The 19,284-nt window shown below is 35.4% G+C and overlaps 1 protein-coding gene across 15 annotated transcripts in view; it reads left to right on the top strand.

Moving 5' to 3' along the window:
- Positions 1-19,284, top strand: part of ROBO2 (roundabout guidance receptor 2) — a 1,682,217-nt gene that overhangs the window by 1,560,295 nt on the left and 102,638 nt on the right. For all 15 annotated transcript variants that reach the window (XM_032352363.1, XM_032352359.1, XM_032352354.1 and 12 more), the window contains 2 exons: positions 14,451-14,575; positions 19,024-19,195. In XM_032352363.1, coding sequence (XP_032208254.1) covers positions 14,451-14,575; positions 19,024-19,195 — 297 coding nt within the window. The remainder of the gene's footprint in view (positions 1-14,450; positions 14,576-19,023; positions 19,196-19,284) is intronic.

The raw sequence follows: 19,284 nt of genomic DNA, 5'->3' as shown, positions 1-19,284 counted from the left end.
AACAAAAATCTATGGGGACTTTGTTCTTTTCCAATCTTCTCACTGCTTAAACACAAAAATTAAACATATCCTCATTATAGAAAGTTCCGTTTTGACCCGAAGTGTAGTTTTGTTTTAAGGGGCTCTAAAACACATTATTGAGACCACCAAGGGGTCCAATAAAAAATGAATATTTGAAAAAGTCATCCGAGGCAAATTATAAAGCAGACATTACATACAGAATAACACAACTGATCTTTCTGACACCAACACCCTCCCTCCCACCTTGAAATCTGGAAAACTTTATGTGCTGTATATAATTTAACTTAATATTGGAAATATTCCAGGCTTTCTTTTTCTTAATCAGAAAACATGTAGGTATTATATATGAATCCTTTCATGTCAAGATCCTCTTTTCTGCAAAAGGCGTCCTGAGTGTGTCTTAGAAGGAAACCTCTAATTTTATTCCTTGCAGACTTTCTTCTTTGGACAAGTTGTTACCCCATGACCTGAGGTAATCATCTCCCTCCTACAAGCACTTAATGTTTCCTGCACCTGGTGCTCATTAGCTACCTTATGCAGAGTCCCATTTAATTTTTATTAAGCATCACATTTTTCATTGCTCCATATGTTTTGATTAAATAGTAGCTTAAAAAAATGCATTCTGTTTTGTCTTGTACGTTCCATCAGAATTTCCGTAATGTGAAACATTTAAAATATCTTAATCTAATGCTAATTCTTAAAGTGAAGAACAAGTATGGGCTACTTCCCAAGCTTGCCTGGTTTTAGTCACTGACTTGATGCTTCTGCAAGGACCTGTGTGTTCAACAATGTCTGTTCACTGCCTCTAAAGTAAAGGATAGGTATTAAATTCTTGAGTTGTATTTTTTTTTCTCAGACCTTGGTGAAAATGTTGGATTGTTTTAGTATCGGATGGTACTGTAGTGAAGTCTGAGGTTTATGGAATATTTTTATCTTAGGCTGATTCCCTTTAATGATTTGAAGACCAATGTAGTCCCTTCTTCTGGAAACTTGCTAGATTATATCTTGGTCCTGATCATGCTGTGACTAATATCCCCAGGACACAAGCCCCTTGAATCTGCAGATTCATGCTTGAATTTACTCTGTTTCAACAGTGTTTTCTTCTCTCTTATCTTTGACTATCTTTTTCTGTCTCACTTTTTCTGTCTCCCATGAGTTATGTGGCTTTGCTTTGTCTTAATTCCATATTTATTAACTTCTGTATAATAATTTTGAAGTATCATTTTTATTTCATATTGTCTGATTTCTAAGTGCTTAAATAATCTCCCTAACTTTTTCAATTGTGAATATCATTTTTTGTTTTTGAAATATATTTTTAAAATACATTTTGTTTATTTAATTTTATTTTCTTTTTTCATCATTTCCTTGCTAATCTTAAATATAATAGTTTTCATCTCTAGTTACCTTTGAGCTCTTTTATTACATTTTGAGGGTTTGGGTTTTTTTTTTTTTTTTTTAAGTTTGATTCTTCTGAAAAAGAGAGGCCCTGTTGCATGTAATGTCATTTAGACTATGGACTACTATTTAGTTTAAAGTACTTCTGTGTTTCCTTAGGTAATTCTTTGAAGCTCAAGATTCTCTTTCTTTCTTTGACTAATTGATTGTATTCTTTCTGTCAATAATTAAACAGTTAATGTGTAGTTTGTTTTATTTTATTTTATATATATCCTGTTTTTAGGCCCTACCTGATTATTAGTCATTCAGTTTACTGCTAAAGATGAGAGTTTGCATGTTTGGAGAAGAGCAAATGGGAAGTACCAGGATCATTCAGCAGCCTCTATGGATGTTATCTTGAATAGTTTATCAAAAAAGTTTTTATTTCTTCTCAATATGCTAGTGACCTGGATGGTAAACAGCAGATCTCTTTAAGTTAGAAGCTTTCTGTAGTCCTTATGAGATTCCCTCTTCATTTTTTTTCATAAGCCCTGCTTCTTAATCAAGGTGGTTTTTAGATGTATTAGTTTTCTACTGCTGTGTAACAAATTACCACAAATTGAGCAACTTCATTAGCACCCTGTTTATTAGGCCACAGTTCTATAGGTAAAAATTCCAAACAGACTCACCTGAGTCCTTTGCCTAGCACTTCACAGGACAAAAGCAAGGTTTTGATCAGGCTGAGCTCTTCTCTGGAAAACTGTCCAGAAGAATCCACTTCAAAATTCATTCAGTTTTTTATTGACAGAATTAAGTTCTTTGAGGGCACCTGGGTGGCTCAGTCGGTTAAGCATCTGCCTTCGGCTCAGGTCATGACTGTGGGGTCCTGGGACTGAGCCCCACATCAGGCTCCCTGCTCAGCCGGGAGCCTGCTTCTCCTTTTCCCTCTGCCTGCAGCTCCTGCTGTTTGTGTACCTTCTCTCTCTCTGTCAAATAAATAAATAAAAGATCTTTAAAAAAAAAAAAAAGAAGGACCTAACCGGAGTCATCGTCTCTTAAAAACAACAACAACAACAACAACAACAAAAACTGAGTTCTTTGTGAGCTATAGGATTAGAATCCCCATGTTTGTTGGCTGCCAGTAGTGGGTCCCAGGTCACTTGCCAGCCTTTGCACATGGCCGTCACAACCTTCAACTTCAGCAGTAGTCTGTTGACTCATTCTGCTATCAGCTAGAGAAAATTTCCGGATGGAAATGTCTCATCTAATTAGGTTAGGCCCATCTGATTATTCTTAGGGTCAACTGATTAGTAACCTTAATTACATAGGCAAAATTCCTTTTGTCATGAGATATCACATAATCATGGGAGTGTCTCCAGGAAGTGAAGGTTGTGGAGGCCACGTTGCAATTTTGCCACTCACATTAGGCTTGGCTTTTCCTTTCTTTCAATACCTTCTGCTCAACTTCTGCATTTTAGCTGGTTTTCTACAGTCATATCTCATATTGTCCAAGTCTCCTTCTTGACTAAATTTTTTCTTTTTCTCATCAAAGGACTATGGGATGGGCTTTCGCATTGTTAGCAGATAGTTTTTGTGAAATTGGTATTGATAGAAGATTGTGGATAGAGGCTAGTTGGTATTTACCATGCTTACTCATTTTCTCCAGACTTGACTATGTTTGACAGAAGTACTTCACCACTTGTGTTTTTGAGCTATGTAGTTTATCTAAATTATTAATTTCTCTTGTAATAAATAAAGGAAAGTAGAACAATAAGCCTTTACTCCATTATCTTAACCTAAGTATCAAAACTCTTAAATACTCATTAATTTTAGAGTTTATTAAAATAAGAATAAACACTAAATATGTTAATTTAATAATTTAATTTAACTTAATAATTAAAATTAAAGTACTATAAATATCAAAATAATATAAATACTCTGGACTGAAACAGTATTAGGAAATTAGTGTTAAGAGATTTGACTGGCTACTACCGGAAAGAAATAGCAAGCATATTTTAATCACACCTTCTAAGAAAGTGAAAATTTTCATTTACATGTTATGCTAATTTGTAATTTGACAGATATCATGATACCTATATATATTTGTGTGTATTTCTATGTACTATAAAATAGATATTATGATATACATTACACCTAAAAATTATATGCATGACAGTTGAATTATGACTCTACTTATTTAAACATATTAAATGTCACTCAAGGGAATAGCTCATAATTAGATTCATTAAAAATATATAAGCTACCAAGTTAAATTAAATTTTGAGTTAAAATATATCTGAATGCCTTTTAAAGTCTCTTATGGCAAGCAATGCTTTCCAGATTTATTAGGGATATTATTTTCACCTGTCCTGAAAAACTGTTAACTCTTTGTTAGTAAATACATTGTTGCATTTATCGTTCTGTTGCCTCTAGGTCTAGCATAACACTTACAAGTGGTAGGGGCAAGCCAAATGGTGGTGCAATTAACTGATACACACATATGCATACATAGGTAATACTTGCCTAGAAAATGTTTATGCAAGCAGCTTTAAATAGTGCTATAAAAAGATGAAGCAACATTAATGGTAGCAGGCCAATCACATAGTCTCCATTCTGCTAGGAGGAGATAAAATACAACAAAAAGAAGGCACTAATGAGTTAGGATGGTGCCTTACTAAGCGTGTAATTAATGTTATTAAGAAACATTGCAGTTGCATATTAAAATTCCGTTAACTAAGCAGCCCTTCAGCATCAGTACATTTGTTTCTTGGTTGCAAGTTTTTTTTTTTTTCCTTTTTTTTTTCTTTTTTTTCTGATTGGCATCTTCATGCAATCTTTTTCTAAAAAAAATGAGATAATGGGATGTGATCAGCCTTCGTGGTTTAGCTGGAGTGCTGACATGACAGTTCTGGCAAGATGACAGGTTAAGTGAGTGAAAATGGATGTCTTGTCTCACCATTTACTTGAAGAATCCTCTCCACACCCCCATATTTACAGCCCCTTCTATCCACAATGTGGAAAAGTCTAGTTTTCCCAGGTTAGGATCTAGATAGAATTTTCTTCACTACTCTTTCAACTGTTCTCTTTCTGTTGGTGAAAAATGAGATCGTTTAAAACTATAATCTAAACATTGCTTTATTTAATAATTCATTAGCTTTTACGTTAATAGTTTGGTTTTTTGTTGTTGTTGTTGTTTTGTTTTGTTTTGTTTTTGAGAATGAACAGTCCCTTAGAGAAAATAAAATTTTATTTTGTCCTCAGTATTTTAGTATTTAGTCAGTCAGGAAAGCAAGAATAGTAGTCTTACTGTTGATAATGGACAGAATGATATATGAAATGTGCTTGACAATTCAGAATTTGTTTAAAACTTGATTTTTCTAGGCATTCTCAATTTACAAATTTTATAGAATTTGGTAAGTCTATGAAATTTGCATGTTGAATCTCAGAATGATTTCCTACAGCTGCAGGGGTTCCCATATTTACCTATAATCAAAATGAAATCTATTTTAGTACACTGGAATATAATAAGGTTTAAAATTATCTTAAACGTACCCAACTTAGTTACTCTAGGAATTAACTATTACATTTATTGCAACATAGAACTATTTACTATCATCAGAGGCTAAAGCCAATAAAGATTATTTACAAGAAAAAAATTCATGGTTCCACCAACATAATCCTTTAGTTTGACAGACTGATCTGGACTGCCAAAGGTGGTGACGCAGGCTAGTTAGGGTGAGAGCTGTTGCAGTCTGAGAAACTCGCATCTCTGTCCTAATGCATGCATTTTTTCCCTCTGTGAAGAACAAATTCCCACTTTCCCTTCCTTATCTACTTAATTTCAAAGGAACAATTCAACCTGTCTCTTTCTCTCTTTCTCTCTCTCCTCCTTTCTCCATGCTTTCCTCAATTGTTGGAGACAGACTGAGTCAAGTTATTGTCATAATGGTAGGACATCCTGTATTACACCCTCACCATATTCCTCATGTTGTGTCATACTTGATTGTCTTCATATGAGTTTCCTCTGTAGCCAGTGAGTTCCAGGGACAGAGATCTTAGTACCCTCAGACCCTAGCACAAAATGAAACCAGTAAATGTTTGTGGTTGGTTAAACCAACCAACCAACCAACCAAGCAACACCTGAATTCATTTCTAACATAAATTTTGCTACTATGATGTTTTCCAGTGATGTCTTTAAATTGTCTTTAAAAAACAATTAAGACCAAATACAAATAGTTATGTGCATATAGCTGTTTATTATAACACTGTTATTATATGCTTGCCTATAAAAACCCCAACAAAGGCATTCTGTGCACTCTAGATAATCATAGAAATGTTTCATTTTGATGTTTGCATTGTTCCTTTTCAGGGAGAAGTATAATATGTGTGAATATAAATTTAAAAAAATGATTTTTACCAGGATTATCAAACATGCATACTTGTGTGTGTGTGTGTCATATTTACTACTAAAGCTCAGTACTTTTGATACTCCTTGGAATTGCTTACTGTATATGACAATTTAGAAGGCCACTTTCATTATTTTATAGTCACACTGTAGCATTCATTTGACCAACTCCATGACTTAATTTAATCTTCAGATCTTGAATAATCATGCGTTACTTTTTGAGTTCTAGCTATTATGTGAACCCTCAAAAAGTAGTCTTCCCACAATCAATAAATTCCATGAAAGTAGTTCTAAAATAGCTGCATAATTGCAACATGTCTTTATTCATACAAGTCTGAAAGCAATTTGTACACTGGAGATGTTTCATAGGTAGAGTAGAATGGAAAGTCTATGGATGAAGAATATAAGAATTGTGATTCTTTGTAACCATTCTATTGTCCTCGAACATTTACTTTACTTTTCATATTTATGAAAGCAGTATGCCATTTGGTACTTTTACTTTTTCACTGACATTCAGGAAGCAAATATATAGATAAATTTATATATATTTACACTTATAAAGAGACATTAGATTATTGAAGAAGCATATATATGGATAGATAATTACTACATTATTATTAGAAGAAAAGGTATAGATGTTGGAATTTTACCATGGAATTTTTAATATTAGCTAAAAGTAAGGTGCTGGCTGAGAAAGAAGGCATAGCACTCATCTAGAAGAGTTAATGCCATGAACTCATTAAGAAAGAGGTGAGCTGGAAAGGTAGGTAATTTAGTAATTTGATTACTTGTATTCCTTGAAAATAATGACAAATGAATTAAATGTGATTAAACAGAGTTTATAAAAGTGATTATTTTAAATCCTATATCCCTAAATTATGTTTTCCTTTTATATGCGCTGCTTCCTCTAAGACGAATTATGTGTTAATAAGCTTCAAATTAAATATTTTATGACATTATGCATTTCCAATATTATTAACAGAAATTCTTTTGAAGTCAAATGAAGTGTTAAATAGTAAAAATCAAATAGAATTAGGTAAGTTGAAGAAACAATCATTTATCAATTAGAAATTAGTTTGTTCATGATAAACTAAGTAAACATTCATCTCTTATTTCCACTCTATACTGCATTTTAATGAAATGACTTCTCACTTTTTATTTTTGGTGGGAGTAAGCCTGTCTTTTCAGGAAAGTCTAGAATTGGTTGTTACGTAATTCTTCTATTTTTCTATGTTGTTGTTGTCAGCACCCACTCTGGGATGGTGCCTACTCATTTGTAGTCTTTGTGTCGGAAGTTTCCAATATGGTGCAGGGGCATTCTCTACAGAAGGACATTTCAGAATCAGTTGGGAGATTGTTTTCAAACAATGTATTTTCCTTGGCATCTCTCCACCCAAACTGCTACAATAGTGAGTCACTGTCTCTGGTAGGAATGTGTCATATCCTTCCAGTATGATAAAATGGAAAAGACATTGAGTATTTGCTCTAGATCAAGAACTTTTTTTTTTTTTAATTTCCTAATTCAAGACATTCATTTAACACTCACTATGTGGGGCTTTTTCAGGCCAAATAAAGATTGCATTTCAGTGCAGATGGTAGCCCCCCATTCCAGTAGGAAGTTACAACTGCACTGAGGAAGCAAGACAGCTAGGCAGGGGCAAGAATAGAGACAAAAAGGCAATGCAAGCAAAAGCAGGTACTTTAAAGTGGAAGAAACACGAGAAAGTAGAACATAGAGTGTGCTCAGGCTAATCATTGTCAACAAGTTGGATAAAAGAATAATAGATAAAGAGATGGGTGAACCTCGGGAACAAGCCAATACCCGTGCAAGTGGTTAAAAGTAGACTGTTCTGCTGAAATACCAGAGCTGGTCTGGGGATGAGTGAGTGTCAGGATGGTAAAATCGCAGGCCAGTGTAGCCAAATGCTACACTGAGGGGAACAAGCACTCTAGGTTTTTGAATAAAGAATGACTTGAAATAAATATACTTGAGAAAGATTGTATTTTCAGGGCTACAGACAAAGCAAGACCATAGGTTTTGTGCTACTTTAATAACCAAAGCAATTATTCAGGAGTAACGTATTGTTATGATTTTAACATCCTTATGCCATATTGGAAATCATAGCATATGATTCTTACCTTTCTATCTGGTACGAGAGAGGGCAAATTTTAATCAGATCATGGTTGAAAGTCAACTGAATTAATCTAAAAGCTCAATGTTTAAGAGGTCCAACTATGACATTCGATGGACCATAAGTCAAACCTATCCTCTGACCTAGTACATTAATCTTTAAAAACCTGTATGCCCTTTGTAAGCTTTGGCTTGATGATCATCATAATGGTAGTAGTTAATACATAAGTAGTTAATACATAATGATATCATAATGGTAGTAGTTAATACATAAGGTTCTTTGAGTATTAAATGAGATAATGCCTGTGAATGGTTTAACACCATTCACTGCCTGGCATTGAATGAACACACAGTTAATGTTAATTATTGTCCTTGTATTAAGCAGTTTGTGACTCAGCATATCTTTAACCCAAACATATGGTAAATGAGTGTGCTTTTCAAATGTGCTTATAGACTATATTAGAATGTAACAAGCAAAAATATTAAAGAGCAAAATAAATATTTTCTACTTGCTTAAGATATAAAGTTCCAAATGTTTATTACTGAACAAGAAGCTTCCTCACTCAGGCAATAATTATACCCGAAGAAAGATGTACTGAGTATGCCTGTAACCATCCTGTCACATATTAATACATGCAACTGCCGCATGACGATCTCCATGTTCATGTCTGCCATAGAAAGTCATATTTTCCTGTAAAAACAACTCGGAACATGATGTGATTAACCTTTAGGTCTCCCCATCCCCTCCTCTCCAAGCCCACCTCACACATGGCCTATGCTTCCTACTCATGTTCAGCCATCTGATTTCCATAACACCCACTCACTTCCACCAGCGGGCATTAGCATAACAGAGCTGTAGCCTGACTTTGATTGAAGCCAGCTTGGACTGAATACAGTATCAAAGCATAATTTAGCAGAAATCAAATCCAATTTACTGTGCATTGTATTTAAATTCTCAAAAATGCCGTTTCAAGGGAACAATACCAGACCTCTAATCTCAATTGACCTTTTCGTATTTGGGTCTACTTTCCTGGAAATCACACAACACGCTTTTCTTATAAAGCTATTGTTTTTAACTTGTAAGTATCCATCGAACACTGAATCCTACCACTGTTTTCTTCATCTCATTTCCTGTGATAGCTGTAACAATAAGGTATAATCACTTAACTGATTAAGCAACTATGTTATTATATCACAACCACAAAACATTTGTCTACCACTTTTGGGTTTTAGAGAAGATATAAATATGTATTTTATAGTCTTCTCTCTTGGAAAATGCGTACAAGAATTGCCATTTCTATTCTTCTGGAGTTTATAACTCAACCTCTTTAATGCACATTGGGTTTAAATGTGTGTTTGGAATTGTCATCTTGAGGACCCAATCATGGTTTTTTTATGTTTAATGAGAGTCATCATAGAAAATCCATTTTAGGTGGAGCACACGTTGTGCTACCTTGCCGTATTGATAAACTACCACCTCTCTCCCTGCTCCCTCCCATCGGTGCCATCCGCTAAGCACCGTCTTTTCAAACCATTTTCACTGCCACCTGGCAGAAAGAGTGAAAATGTGAAATGTTAGCAGAAGAATTATTGATGCAGTTTTTCACTTTAAGACCTCAAAAATAAATTCCTTCAGCTGATATCCCTTCACAGGAGGTTGCAGTATAGATTTTGAGCAGAGAGAGACTACAGAAGTAAAAGTGATTGATACGATTTGTTTTGGTGGTCCAACTGTAAGTGACAGTAGGAAGGGAAGTACATTTTCAGACATGGAAATACTCTTGAAAAAGAATTTTTTTTGCTTAGCTTTAAGATCTGTATTTTGTTTGTTTAATTTTTAAAATGATAAGGTGAGTCCAATTCCACCGAGAGCGATGCGGCTAAAGTTCTGATGACAAGAAACTATTTGGTACTTTAGAAATAGGGTATGTTTTTAATAACATGGAATAAAAATACAGTATAAATGAAAGTCACATAAAAGAATTCTTCATAGTGTGAATAATACAAATACTGACAGCATTTTGTTAGGGGTTTTTAAAAAAATCAATATAAAAACTCAAAAATTACGATTTCCTGGTCTTCTTAGGTCTTATCATTACTAGTAAATGTTACATTATAATATTCAGAATTCCTTTGTCCTTTCAGAGTTCTGGTGAAATGTTTTCTTAAGGTGCTTCTATAACTAACAGTTCTCAACTGATTTTCTGTCCTAACTTGCTATGATTTTCTTACCTCGCATCTGTGCTTTCTCTTTTAGAAAAAGCAAACTTTCTAAAACATAAATCTTATTACATCTTTCTTACGTAAATATCTTTGAACAGATCTCCATAGTTTTGGGGCAAAATTTAAGCTCTTTCAGCATAAATTATCTGGCCTTAATTATATCACTTCTGCATCTCTGATTTTATTCTTTTTTTTTTTTTTAAAGACTTTATTTATTTGACACAGAGAGTGATCACAAGTAGGCAGAGAGGCAGAGAGAGAGGGGGGCAAGCAGGCTCCCTGCCGAGCAGAGAGCCCGATGTGGGCCTCCATCCGAGGACCCTGAGATCATGACCTGAGCTGAAGGCAGAGGCATAACCCACTGAGCCACCCAGGCGTCCCTCTGATTTTATTCTTTTTTTTTTTTTTTCTTTTTGTATATCTACTGCCTTTTTTTTTTTTTTCTTTTTTTTATTTCCAGCATAACAGTATTCATTATTTTTGCACCACACCCCGTGCTCCATGCAATCCGTGCCCTCTATAATACCCACCACCTGGTACCCCAACCTCCCACCCCCCGTCCCTTCAAAACCCTCAGATTGTTTTTCAGAGTCCATAGTCTCTCATGGTTCACCTCCCCTTCCAATTTCCCCCAACTCCCTTCTCCACTCTAAGTCCCCATGTCCTCCATGCTATTTGTTATGCTCCACAAATAAGTGAAACCATAAGGCCACGTACACTCCACTAACACATCCAGCCCCTCAAGTCTCTGCCTGGCGTCTGCTTCTCTCCAAGCAACCTTACTCCTCTTCATCCAGTGAACTCTTATTTTTGCTTTAAAACACAACGCAACCATAGCCCTCTTCTTTCTTCATCATCTGGTCTATCTGCTGCTCTTCCAACCTTTCACACCCAGTACCCTCTGCTTTTTGTGTTATTATACAAACCATACTCTGCTCCATTTGTGTTTATTTACTTATTTACCTGGAAGTAACTGCCAATTTTTTTTTTTTTTTTTTACTTCCCATCCCTGTACCAAAGAGAATGTCTCATAATCTGTGGTCAGTCAGTGCATTTTGAATGAATAAATGAACGAATCATGTTTTCAGAAAAGTGGGGAGATAGTTGCGGTCATTTGCTAGTCCTTTTTTGGGGGCTGTGTTTTTGCAGATGGTTAAAATTGTAGGATCCAGATTCCAAAAGTGTTTTGTAAAATCACTTTTCTACTAAGAAGCTCTTAAAAATTTAAAAAATTAGGGGCGCCTGGGTGGCTCAGTGGGTTAAGCCGCTGCCTTCGGCTCAGGTCATGATTTCAGGGTCCTGGGATCGAGTCCCGCATCGGGCTCTCTGCTCAGCAGGGAGCCTGCTTCCTTCTCTCTCTCTCTGCCTGCCTCTCAGTATACTTGTAATTTCTCTCTGTCAAATAAATAAATAAAAATCTTAAAAAAAAATTAAATACAAGGAGGTATGTGCTTATGATTAAAGTGTAGATGTTAATTTTACTGAAGTAGATAGGTTGACAGATACAGAGTGAGCATAATATGCTTAAGACTATAAAATATATTTTCATTGTTTTCAGTGTTTTTTGGTGACTTCAATCAACTATTACATTTTAAAAATTAACTATTACATTTTAAAATTAACTATTACATTTTAAATTATATAAAGAAGGACTTTATAGCACAAATGGGGCTCTAAGATTTTACTAACCAGGTAATATGAGCCAATTTAAATTCTTTCTAGTCCAAAGCAGTACAAATGAACAAATAAGGGATTGTGTGACTTTTATCAGACTGTTACATGATTTTTTTTTATAATTAGGAATAAGCTAATTTACTCCATATTGACACTAAATTTATAATTTTTTTTTATAATGAGGAATAATCTAATTTACTCCATATTGACACTAAATTTGTCTTTTATAGGATTAATAAGAAGCAGGAACTATATCTGATCTTTAAATTTTGCTTAATATGTATTATTTTCCTTGGATATTGGAGATAATAGAGACCAATCTTAAGCCTTTTTTGGTATAAATAATCTGGTGGTTTCATATCCTCCCTGAAAAATGGACATTGCAGTGTTTTAAGAGTTGTTCCCAAAGTAATTTTGTAACATTGATTTAATCTATCATTCCTATTAGAAAACAGGGAACAAAAATCAATGTATCTGCTGATTCAGTGAAATTGTGTAGAAATAACAAGAAGATTGTAAGAACCAAGTAATCTCCTGAAAATGCGAGGCAACATAAACCACATTCTGTTCAAATAGATCCATAAATCTGGCTTCTCCATCCCGTTAGACTGAGTCTACTGTTATCTATAGTTATAGAAGAAAATTTCACTTAGTAGATTTATCCCTGCTGTCCCTGGGGGATGTGTTGAATGGGTTGAGTTAGGAGGCAGAACACTACAAACAAAGTCACTGCAAATCTCAGTGAATTTAAAAAAAAAAATAATGCTGCTGCTGTTTCTATACTGCATTCTTATAAGCGTTAGCCCTTGGCTATATGTTTGAGGCTACCCTCCATTGACTTTGTTCTTGGACCTGCTCTTGTGTACTCCCAAAGGGCTGAAAGAATTCTGGGTAAAGACTTCAACCGAATGTCATTTATTGTTCTAATTCTTCAGAGTTCAAATTTTAGGATGGTTCCCATGGCCAGCAGCTTTTAAAAATTAGAGTTGACTTTAAACTTTTTTTCGTCCTCCATTTTCTAGCAGGAGCGATGATTTAAAGTATAAACAGATGATGAGAAAAGTCATGGAATAAAAGTGCTGTTTTCTTGTCAACAAGAGTGGGTTTCAGTGTGAAGAAGATGTCCTTGTGAAAACTAACAGTTATACTGTCTAGGGTCTTTCACTTGGCTCCCACTTTAAACTTGAACTTTCTCAGTATTCTTACCCTCCCCCGATCCCTTTAGTTTCTTTTCTATTGGAGTTCCTCATGCCTAGGTTTCATTATCTGTGCCTACATCATTTCCCTCATCTTCCCACCAGAGTTCCTATTTTACTGACTGATCGGCCTCCCTCACAATCCATACTATCTTCATTAGAGGGCTAAGATTTCCAATGATTTTGCTTTGCATCTGTCCCTTCTTAGTTTAGAAAGAACTTGAACAAAATCCCCACTTCGGTTTCTCAGGACTTTCTTAAGCCACATCCAAATCTATGTTTTTCAGCCCATGATGTTTATGCAACCGAGACCCGTCATTTCTGCCAGATTACACACTGTATGCTAGATGTGTTCTTGCTTCTTGCACTTTGCTCAGTAAGCTCCTTGCTTGGATTGTGTTCATTTCTCCACTTACCTAAACGCTGCCCTTTCCTCAAAGTCCCTGTAATGTGTATTTTCTGCTTAAAGCCTTTCACAGCTGCCATAACACAAAGGGATCCTTTTCTCCTGAAGTCCCGTCACATTTCTTACATGTACTATGATTGAAAGGCTCCTATGCTGTGCTCTGAAACATGTCTATCATTGAACTTAGCATAGTCTTAGATAATTGTATTACCTTGCTTTTGCTGTTGTCATCATCACGTTTTGTGTTTCCCATTAGTTTGTGAGTTGCTTGAAGGCTGCAGGATAGATATATATATATATATTTTTTTATCCCTGTATCCTCGTGTCCAGTAGGGGAACATAGCAATTGTCTGACTAATGCTTATTTATCTAAATGAAATGAATTAAGTATAATCAAGCACTTTCAAACATGTCATTATATCGTTAGTTATCTTTGTATGTAATTCCCAGTTCATAATTCTTTGATGTCTTCAACACTTTAATTCGTAAATTCCAGAATATAAGCACTTTGAGGATAGGGATCATATTCTAAGGTTTCTGGTTTGCCTGCACGTAGAACAATGTCTTATAAATATTACAGGAATGGTCAATGTCTGTGAGTAGGCTAATTTCAGAGGAAGGAGTATTTTGTAATTGTGTAATGAAGGGATTCTTTTTCACCTTTATCTATTCAAATCGCAAAACCAAATTGGGAAACCATATTTTTCTTTAAAAGACATTAGAATATCATGAAAAATCTATTTTCCTTTGCAAATATAAGGGTTACAGGATTATTATGTACAACATTTAGGAAGTATCTACTAATAAGTTTTCTTTTCCTTACATTTGATAGAGAGTGCTTTGCTCCTTTCCCCATTGTGTTTTGAAAAATGCCTTAAAAAATAGAAAAAAAAAAAAACATTAAAAACTGTGGTTTCTGTCTGGCTCTGAGTAGTCCATCTAGTACCAGATTTTCCCTTTGATATCTATTTCTTTGTCAGTGGTTGATATTTATACACTTTCTTTCCTTTTAAATTATAGCTCCTCCACAGTTTGTGGTTAGGCCAAGAGATCAGATTGTTGCTCAAGGTCGAACAGTGACATTTCCCTGTGAAACTAAAGGAAATCCACAGCCAGCTGTTTTTTGGCAAAAAGAAGGCAGCCAGGTGAGTGTGAACCTTGACTGCTTTTCTGAAATCTCTGAACTCTTCCTGTCTCTGGTGCTCCTCAACGTTTGTCTCGCCTTTCCTGTTATCGATGTCGAATATATTTTATTTCTAAAAAAGAGAACAATTAAGTCTAAATAAGTGAGGTTTGGATATTCTAATAGAATGTTCTGTATTTTCCACTGTTAATATCCAAAATTCTGTATTTTACATAGAATAGCTACAACTCAGTGTAACTAAATCATCTTAAAAAGCCTGATTAAAACCTCCGTAGCTATTAAGATCTCTGAACAGAAAAATAATTTTACTTTCTGGCAGCAGGCTACATTGGGATTATAAAATGAGTTTCTACGTATAAAATGTTTAGAATATCCTACGTACATGTAAACTAGTCAAACACTATTTCCATTATCAATCCACCTAGAAGCCAGTTGCAATCCTTGTTCACAGAGAGATATTATAAATGCCTTTGTTTTATCATTAACTTAAGGATACTTCCATTTAAGAGTATTTAGTTCCATCATCCCGTCTGGATTCGTTCACAATGGGGTGAGATAGGAAATAACACATCATATACCAGAAGGCATCAGCACTTGCCTGGTCTTTGCTCTGCCCTAATTTGTCTACTTAAGACCCTCTGTGGGTAGCATGGCCTTTCTGACTCTGTTCAAAGTCAATTGGATGTGCTTTTTTTTTTTTTTTTTTTTCCCACGTAGGCAGTGTCCAACTTGGACAAGCACTTGGCCTCTAGGTTCTCAGGCAATGAATGGAATTTCCAGCTTAAACTGAAAACTGTTCTTTGCCTGAGAGCTTATCAGTGCATTCCTGAAGGACCTAGAGATATTTTTATTGTAGTCTTCCCAGAACCAACTTCCAGGAGGCATATAGTTCACAGGAAGAGACCTCAGCACCCTCTGTTGTTAGTCCACATTCTGGAAGAATTTCCTGGGGAGTAATGAAAACCTAATGGTTTAAGAGTTTTAAGTTTTAATGGTTTTTAAGAGTCCCAGGAAATCTAAAAACTTTACCAGAGATGGGAAAATTTTTAAACTATATTAAAAGAACCTGTTGATCAGAATTTATGTATGATTATCTGGGTAGAAAGGCATCAGGAGGAGCACCTGGGTGGCTCAGTTGGTTAAGTGTCTGCCTTTGGCTCAGGGCACGATCCCAAGATTCTGGGATCGAGCCCCACATGGGGCTCCCTGCTCAGCTGGGAGTCTGCTTCTCCTGCTCTCTCTGCTGTTCCCCCTGCTTGTGCTCTTTCTCTCTCTCTCTCAAATAAACAGAATCTTAAAAAAAAGAAAGAAAGAAAGAAAGAAAGAAAGAAAGAAAGAAAGGCATCAGGAAGTTCCCCTTTGTCCTCCTCTTCATACTATCATTCAGGCCCAGGCTGCCAGGACCTGAGGTCTCCCGCTGCCCAGACAGTAATGCCCAGCACCAAGGAGAGGTTCAACACCACTCTGGTCACCTCTGCCCCAAGACCCACACAGCACCTGAGAAGGCTGGGATGGGTGAATGCCGGAGAGCTCGGGTAGCTCGAAGGGACTTTTTCTCTTGCCCGCAGCTCTTTCCCTCCACCCACCCTGGCTGCTTTGGGATCCATCAAAGTCACGCCTGCAAGCCACTGATAGGAAATGTAACGATTTGAATATATTACGTTTTATCAGTTTTATAAATATAATATCTGAAGCAGTTGGATTGTTGCAAATTTACACTTTAAATCTGTGTATTGAAAATAATAATAAATAAATAAATAAATCCATGTATTGAGTGAAATTCCATCATCCCATCTCATTACTATATAAATACAGCTGTATCATGTGTAAATCACATGCCCTAAAATAGCTCTGGCTTGACATAAGATATTGGATAACATGTGTATTGGACCTGTGGCCCCATAAACATGGTATTTACATATGCTACATTCTGCTTTAATGGTTTTTGAAGATAATCAAATTGGCATTAAAGAACTTCTTTTTCTGTTTTTTTGTTTGTTTGTTTGTTTTGTTTTGTTTTGATAAAGTGGCAGGTAATTCCAGAGGTATCAGTCTCTGGAAAAAATTCTAGTTAGGTAATTTGATTTGATTATAATCTTAGGTCTGGTTTTCTTTCCTTCATGTATCTCGCTTGCATCGGAGAGAGGGGGGCAGAGAGAGAGAGGGAGACAGAGAGAGACTGTGAATAAGAACAAAAGAGAATTGCCTGAGGAAATTGTAAAGTTTCAAATTATGAATTAGAATATTAGGAAAAATAAATCGGTCTTACTGTCTCCAGTATCCAATTTTTACAGTGATCTATGACTCTCCATCAGTAGAGAGAGTTAAGAGCCTGGACTTAATGGTCCATATTCCTCAATATGTGCTGATAATGTCAATTAGCACTAATAGGACACCTAGGCACTTGAAGGCGAGAAGAGCTCTGTAGAGTTCCTGGGTTTTGCTTGTAATCCATTTTCTTGTGCCTGTGTCACACAAGCCGCGAATAAAGATGATGGGTTAACCTCAATCATATGCCATTTTCCATGTCAACGAATCATTTAGAAGGTGGACTGATATTACATTGTAGAGGAAGAGATCCCAGAGAGAATTAAGTCCATCTGATGTATTAGCGCTATGTAAATGAGTATTCTAATGGCTAATTGTAGGAAAGTGCATACTTTGAGTTATTGTATCATTTTCAAGTGGCTTTAAAATTTAGACCCTTCTCTTTTAGATGGTTTATTTCAGTAATATATTTGGATTCCACACGAGAATTAGCTTGTTCTCATATTGTTTCCTATGCATGAAAATGTCTAGCCTTATATAGTAATACAAGTTTTATAGGAGGCAATAGCGTTCTGAAATTATATTCCTGACATGCTTGCAAACATCACTTCTTTTAGAAAGGGCTTAATAACGCGGTAATGTTTATGTAAAGTGGGCTTATAGTGTCACACTCAAATCTAATAAAGTGGACATCCATCATGTTGCAATAAAGAGAAGAGCTTCTAATTAAAGTAGGACATCATTCGCAGGATTAAAGTCATTTAGCGTAATTGAAAAGTGTTAATACCCTATTTTATCCTCTTCCATTGGTATTACTTCAAGGGTAAAAACATTTTAAGGTGAAAATGTGTCTTATGCCTTTAATTGAATGTTATTACCTCCTGATTGTAACGTATTGAAACTGTTTAATTACAAACCTGAAAAATTAATTACTATGTTGAGGAACAGATCCCAGAGGGTTATAATGTTCTTTTTTGTAAGTAAATACAACATAAAAATTGATATGTTCTTATTTATAATCCAACTTGGAAACATACCTCAATATGATTTGTTATACCCAGATGTTTTTCTTAATTGAACAACAGTAAAGCAACATAGGTCACCCAAGTTAACATTACTGCTCTCATACAGGAACTTTCGAAATTTTACATTTGGGCTGCTTGTATTTAATGTGAGGTGTATTGTAAAGTAATTTTTCATAGAAAAGAAAGTCATATTGTGAAATTCTTTAAGGGCACATGCACACCTCAGAAATATTTGGCATCTTCTCTTTATTTTCAATGATTTGCTTCATCTTGCATAGATGGTAATATTTCTACCTAGCTCCTTTAAAAGCTATTACAATCTGCAGAAATTTTGTAGCAGGAGTAGATTTGACTGTTTCTTTCTGTCAGTCCCAGCCACACACTAAGAAATTCAGATAATTAAGAAATTATTAAGAAATTAATAAGAAATTCAGATAATTACATCAAGTATTCAGAATGATTAGTGGAAACTCTATTTTGCATTTCTTAGTGATGTGCAGTTTATAAAACACGAGCATAGTTAATGTTACATTCCCCATTATCACAATGTTTGGTGAGTCACATGAGCATTGTCAGGCCCATTTTACAGATGAGGAAATCATGTTTCAAAGATATTAAGTAACTGGCAGTAAGTCAGGGAGAAAGTAAAGGCTTAAGGTAAAGATCCAGGATTTTTATTTTTATTTTTTTATTTTTTCTTATTTTTTTAGAAGAGTTTACTTATTTGAGAGAGAGAGAGTATGTGTGTGCACACACAAGAGGGGGAGGTTCAAAGGGAGAAAGATTAGCAGACTCCCCGATAAGCAGGGAGCCCTGCACAGGGCTTGATCCAAAGACCCCAAGATCATGACCTGAGCAGAAGGCAGAAACTTAACTGACGGAGCCACCCCGGTGCCCCAAGATCCATGGTTTTTAGATGATTATTCCTTCAGACTTCAGAAGACAGGCTGACTTCTTAAGGCATATTATTTTTCCATGATTTGGAGAAAGTTCCCCAGTGAAATTCACTATGTGGCATTTAATCATTTCAAGACCATATTTTTAGAAATAGGTATTTTCTTTTTCCTACCATATCACAGTAATTATAATAGCTATTGTTAATGTATTTTTTCTTCAGTGTGGGAAAGATATTGATGAGATTGTGTTTCTTTCACAGAACTTGCTTTTTCCAAATCAACCCCAGCAACCCAACAGTAGATGCTCTGTTTCGCCAACCGGAGACCTCACAATTACCAACATTCAGCGCTCAGATGCGGGTTACTATATCTGCCAGGCCCTAACTGTGGCAGGAAGCATTTTAGCGAAAGCTCAACTGGAAGTTACTGATGGTGCGGTATTATTATTAGATTTGTCTTTGGAAAATAATAATGTTCATTTCAAGATCCATATTAACCAAGTGAAATTTTCTGAGTTGCTA

Source organism: Mustela erminea, chromosome 1, assembly GCF_009829155.1.
Source record: "Mustela erminea isolate mMusErm1 chromosome 1, mMusErm1.Pri, whole genome shotgun sequence".
Lineage (NCBI taxonomy): Eukaryota > Metazoa > Chordata > Mammalia > Carnivora > Mustelidae > Mustela > Mustela erminea.
Note: the sequence above shows the minus strand (reverse complement) of the source record. Positions and strands in the feature narration are given on the sequence as shown.